We start from the raw sequence: 6,059 nt of genomic DNA on the forward strand, positions 1-6,059 counted from the left end.
CCCTGCCTGGGGGCCTGCAGGACGGCGCTCACTGCTGAGTCACATAATGCTGACGTCACTCCCCCACTGCGGCCACGCCATTATACACACCCGAGCCGTGGAAGGGTGTACCGAAGGCTCCCTTCACCTCCTGAGCCGCGGCTTGCTTCTCACCTCCGCCATTATGGGAGAACGCTTCACTTCCTCCTTCTAGCGACGTAACCACGCTGGCAGCACGGGAGCGCGCACGTCCACCCACACGCGCCCGCGTTCCTCCACTCGCATCTGGCTGCGCGTGCGCGCCGCTCCGTCCTCCAATCCCCGCGAAAGGTGTCGCTAGACCCCGCCTCCTAAGCGCGTGCCACCTGCTCTACCTGTAAAAAAAAAAAGGCGTTCCCGCTACCTTACCCCGCTCGCTGTGCGGTCAGTGCTCACTGTAAACCCCGCCCCTTCTCTACATGTTGTCCATCGCCTCTGCTCATACCGCGCCCACAACTGTTCCCTATGATAGGTGCCCCGCCCCTTTCATCTGCGGCCCCTCCTGTACCTGCGGAAGATGTCTCCGCCCCCTCGCAGTGCGCGACCCCTCCCTCAATTGCTGTACAGAGGACACTGAGCCAGTCACATCAGTCTCTGTACAGAGGAGCTGACACTCTAATGTCCCCTCCCCCACAGTCACATAGCAGCACGCTGGCAGGGGTCAGGCTTTTCCACTCAGGCTGTGGCTGCTTCTTGAAGAAAATAACCTGAAATACTTTGCTCACCTTTACTGGTATGGGGGGGAGGAGGGGCTTTTATTCTTTCCTTGTCTGAGTTCCATTTGGGAGGTTTCCCTTCACGTTTTGTTCTGAAGGGACAACAGGAAGTGAGAAAAAAACATCTTGCAGGAATTTGGGGTGATCTGAGGGGGGAAGGTGCAGGAATTGGGGTGATCTGAGGGGTGAAGGAGCAGGAATTGGGGGGGATGTGGGGGGGGAAGGTGCAGGAATTGGGGTGATCTGAGGGGTGAAGGTGCAGGAATTGGGGTGATCTGAGGGGTGAAGGTGAAGGAATTTGGGGTGATCTGAGGGGGGAAGGTGCAGGAATTGGAGTGATCTGAGGGGTGAAGGTGAAGGAATTGGGGTGATCTGAGGGGTGAAGGTGCAGGAATTGGGGTGATCTGAGGTGTGAAGGTGCAGGAATTGGGGTGATCTGAGGTGTGAAGGTGCAGGAATTGGGGTGATCTGAGGTGTGAAGGTGCAGTAATTGGGGCTGAGGAGGGTGTTTTTCAAGGGTCACCCCTGGAAAAGCATCTTGTCTCTGTGCCAATGGGGACAAGGGCCTCTTCCCCACAAGCCCTGGGATGTTGGTTGTGTGGGCTGGGGGGCTTATTCACATTGGGGTACCCATTTAATAAAGGGGAACCCAGATGTGCCGCCCCCCGTTGTGAATGAGTAAGGGGTACTTGTAAATATACACCAGACTTTTGAAAAAAATCCTTTAATTGAAAAAAAAGACATGATTTTGACAAGTCTTTTATTTAAACAACGGCGTCCAGCGTTGTCCACGACGACGCCAAAATAAAAATAAAACTCTGACGCCTACCAACCTGTCCACTCACGACAAACTCGAGTCGCTGAATGGCATTCTGACAGATGACGGCAAATATAAACAATTGGGCGGAGCTTGCGGTGACATCACTGCTAACTCCGCCCAATTGTTTATATATTGCCGGCAAGACTGACAAGACTTAAAGGAGAACTATGGGGTCAGGGCTTTTCCCCATAGTTCTCCTAAGGGTAACGGGAGAACACAAACTAGCGTCCTCCCATCACCCTAGGCTCAGTATACCGCGAGCTACAGCTCCCTATATACTGAGACGCCGCAGCCGGAGCGGATCCCGACATGGACGTCGGGATCCGCCCAGCTGCGTGAGTGACAGCTGGCTCTGCCTATCTAGAGGCAGAGCCAGCTGTACCCGCCCCCTCCCCCGTCCCTTCCACCAGTCAGCGCTGGCGGGTAGGAGCGGGGGGGGGGGAATCCAGCCCCTCCCCTGTCATGGCAGAGAGCCGTGACAGGATCGAGAGGTGAGCGAACGCCGGTATGTGTCCTCTCACCTCCCGATCTACTGAGCCGACCTGTGACAGTCTCATCGTCACAGGTCGGCTAGAACTATGAGGTGAGTGGAAATCACTCCCCCTCATAGTTCTCCTTTAACTGTGTGAGCCATGATCGGGCAAAGTCATGATGACTTTGCCCCGATCATGGCTCTCACAGTGCACTGTGCTGTGAATGGGCAAAGTCTTGCGCCTGAACTGTGGTCAGGTGCATTGCTTTACCCAATCAGGGCTTCGGAAGGCCCTGTGCGGTGCGCAGTACCCTGTGGGGTGCTCGTGGGCGATCAGCCTGTCGAACGCCCTGATAGTTTGTGTGTTTGTTGAACTGTTGCTTAACTCCAACATCGAGTCCGCCCCTACCCCACAAGCTTGGTACTGTGGGCTCTAGACATGATTGGTACATCACTTCATCCACCTCTCTTGTTACCCTGATGCCCCCATCCCTCTGGAACAAGGTAGACCTGCACCCATCAGACCACATGACACCTTTTTCCATTGCTCCAGAGCCCAATCTTTCTGCTCTCTAGTAAATTGAAGCCCTTTTTTCCGATCATCCTCACTGTTGAGTTTTTTTCTTTCTCCAATCCCTGGAGTTCTCCTCACCTTGTGTGTGTGGGAAAATCTTTGTATTTTTCTCCAATCCCTGGAGTTCTCCTCACCTTGTGTGTGTGGGAAAATCTTTTTATTTTTCTCCAATCCCTGGAGTTCTCCTCACCTTGTGTGTGTGGGAAAATCTTTGTATTTTTCTCCAATCCCTGGGGTTCTCCTCACCTTGTGTGTGTGGGAAAATCTTTGTATTTTTCTCCAATCCCTGGAGTTCTCCTCACCTTGTGTGTGTGGGAAAAGCTTTGTATTTTTCTCCAATCCCTGGGGTTCTCCTCACCTTGTGTGTGTGAGAAAAGCTTTGTATTTTTCTCCAATCCCTGGAGTTCTCCTCACCTTGTGTGTGTGGGAAAAGCTTTGTATTTTTATCCAATCCCTGGAGTTCTCCTCACCTTGTGTGTGTGTGGGAAAATCTTTTTATTTTTCTCCAATCCCTGGAGTTCTCCTCACCTTGTGTGTGTGGGAAAAACTTTTTATTTTTCTCCAATCCCTGGGGTTCTCCTCACCTTGTGTGTGTGGGAAAAGCTTTGTATTTTTCTCCAATCCCTGGGGTTCTCCTCACCTTGTGTGTGTGGGAGAAGCTTTTTGTCTTTTTCCAATCCCTGGAGTTCTCCTCACCTTGTCTGTGTGTGGGAAAATCTTTTTATTTTTCTCCAATCCCTGGGGTTCTCCTCACCTTGTGTGTGTGGGAAAAGCTTTGTATTTTTCTCCAATCCCTGGGGTTCTCCTCACCTTGTGTGTGTGGGAAAAGCTTTGTATTTTTCTCCAATCCCTGGAGTTCTCCTCACCTTGTGTGTGTGGGAAAAGCTTTGTATTTTTCTCCAATCCCTGGAGTTCTCCTCACCTTGTGTGTGTGGGAAAAGCTTTGTATTTTTCTCCAATCCCTGGGGTTCTCCTCACCTTGTGTGTGTGGGAAAAGCTTTGTATTTTTCTCCAATCCCTGGAGTTCTCCTCACCTTGTGTGTGTGGGAAAAGCTTTGTATTTTTCTCCAATCCCTGGGGTTCTCCTCACCTTGTGTGTGTGGGAAAAGCTTTGTATTTTTCTCCAATCCCTGGGGTTCTCCTCACCTTGTGTGTGTGGGAAAAGCTTTGTATTTTTCTCCAATCCCTGGGGTTCTCCTCACCTTGTGTGTGTGGGAAAAGCTTTGTATTTTTCTCCAATCCCTGGGGTTCTCCTCACCTTGTGTGTGTGGGAAAAGCTTTGTATTTTTCTCCAATCCCTGGGGTTCTCCTCACCTTGTGTGTGTGGGAAATGCTTTTACTTTCACTGTCATACACAGCCGTGAGTTCTACTGTTGATTTTTTTACAATTTGATGTTACCAAAACGTTTAGGGCTGCAGCTAACGATTATTTTCATAATCGATTAGTTAGCCTATTATTAAGTTCGATTAATCGACTAATCGGATAAAAAAAAAAGGGCTCCAGTGATGTACTACTAGTTTCTATTGAGATTGTAGTCCATCACGGGAGCAAGCTTGGCGCGGTGGAAGTATGGTGTGACGTGAAACAGTGTATCGCTTGTAGCGACGAGCTACAAGCGATATTGAGCGACATTGAGCGATGAGATGTGAACAGCTCCATTGAAATGTATAGGTGAAGCTACATAGAGCGATATCGCGTGGAAATATGAGCGATATCGCTGCAAAAATCGCTCCATAAATCGCTCAGTGTGAATGGGGCCTTAAGCTACTCCAGAAAAAACGTCTTCCATTCTTCGTCGCTGATATCGCTACACAGTACACACCAAACCCACTGGATCCACCTCTGCCCACCGAACACCCACCTGTCACCCCAACCAGACCTCACGACACCACCAGGAGGTCATCACTTGTGCACCCATTCATCTCATCACACAGGAGACCTAACAACAAAGATTGTAATCCCTTCATCTCAAGAAGCAAGCGGATCCTGTAGCCTGAGGCTTTCACCAAACGGGAGAAGAGGACACACATCTTCGGCCTCCATTGGATAAGAATAAAGGCTTTCGACCATCAGGGATCTGGTGAGTGCATTCCCTATAGGGGACCTGCCTGCTTTTTTTTTTTTTTCTATCCTTACGTTTAAGTGATCTCCGATCACAATCGTTCAAGGTTCATTTTCTGACCACATTTCTTCCTTGACGATGGCGGTTCACCGCGATCCTCCCAGGTTTTAATAACGCATTGAGCAGTTCTTGGGGGTATGGGGTATGTGTTTTCCCCAAAGATCTCCTAAGGGTCACGGGAGGACACAAACTAGCATCCTCCCGTCACCTTAGGCTCAGTATATAGGGAGCTACGGCTCGTGGTATACTGAGACCGCCGCAGCCGAGACGGCTCTAGAGGCAGAGCCAGCTGTGCCCGCCCCCACCCCTGTCTGTTCCTCCAGTAAGCGCTGGAGGATCAAACAGTGGTGGTGGGGGGGAATCCCTGGTGAGTGACAGTCACGGCTCTCTGCAGGGACATGATGGAGAAGTGAGCGAGTGACTGTACGGATCTATAGAGCCGACGTGTGACAGTTTCATTGTCACACGCCGGGTCAAACTATGAGGAAGAGTGAAAATCACTGTCCTCATAGTCAGGGCCGGATTTACTCTCTCTGCTGCCCCAAGGCCAGGTTCCTTAATGCACCCCCCTACCCACCAAAAAGCCCATGGAGAATGGCAGACCTGAAGGCTGCATACAAAACAAGCGGTGCCTTCCCCGCTGTACATTTAGCTCTGCTTGTTCAAAGCCAGGCTAAATGTAGAAAAAAACTGCATGTCCCGGGCATCGGGAGATAGAAATTCCACACCCCTGCTGCCCCGAGGCCGGGCCTTGGTTGGCCTGGTGTGAAATCCGGCCCTGGTCATAGTTCTCCTTGAACCCCAATTGTAGTAGTTTCAGGAATCCCCCTTAGTTGTTTGTTTGATGCAAGCCAATAATCTGAAACGGAGTTAAACTGGTGAATTCGCACAAGTGGGTGCTGACGTCTGCATCCTTCCCCGTCGGCACCCTGCACCCCCTTGATTGGCACCCCTCGATCAGCTGATCAAATGAGAATCCCCCCCCCCCATGAGAGCAGAGACCGCAGGGTGCTGCTGTTCTCTGGCACCGGGTCCAATGTAACACTGGCTGGAGGAAACGTCGGGATACAATGCGTCTCTGGAGATCGCGGTCAGGTGACCGCTCGCTCCCCCCACGTGGCGCAGCAGGCCGGGCCGGGATTGGGAGGCGGCGGTGTGACGTCAGCGGGTGTTTGCGGAAGTGAAGTGCTGCTGGTGATGGCGGGGGATCAGCACTGGCAGAGAGGCTCCGGGGCTTCCCGGGATGTGGACCCCATGGACAGGTTCCTGTGCCCCATCTGCCTCGAGCTCTTCGATGACCCCGTGAGGGTGTCGTGCGGTCACACGTGAGTGCTTT

General features: G+C 51.7%; 2 protein-coding genes across 2 annotated transcripts in view; one reads left to right on the plus strand and one right to left on the minus strand.

Moving 5' to 3' along the window:
* The window catches only part of SPATA2 (spermatogenesis associated 2), a 14,307-nt gene extending 14,075 nt beyond the window's left edge, over positions 1 to 232 (minus strand). The window contains exon 1 of the mRNA XM_018570146.1: positions 91 to 232. The gene's annotated coding sequence lies outside the window, so the exon portion shown is untranslated. The remainder of the gene's footprint in view (positions 1 to 90) is intronic.
* A 5,646-nt stretch (positions 233 to 5,878) lies between these two features.
* Positions 5,879 to 6,059, plus strand: part of RNF114 (ring finger protein 114) — a 7,989-nt gene continuing 7,808 nt past the window's right edge. Inside the window, exon 1 of the mRNA XM_018570144.1 lies at positions 5,879 to 6,048. Within this exon, the coding sequence (XP_018425646.1) occupies positions 5,921 to 6,048 (128 nt within the window). The 5' untranslated portion in view covers positions 5,879 to 5,920. The remainder of the gene's footprint in view (positions 6,049 to 6,059) is intronic.

Source organism: Nanorana parkeri, unplaced genomic scaffold, assembly GCF_000935625.1.
Source record: "Nanorana parkeri isolate BGI_ZX_2015 unplaced genomic scaffold, ASM93562v1 scaffold1463, whole genome shotgun sequence".
Taxonomy (NCBI): Eukaryota; Metazoa; Chordata; class Amphibia; order Anura; family Dicroglossidae; genus Nanorana; species Nanorana parkeri.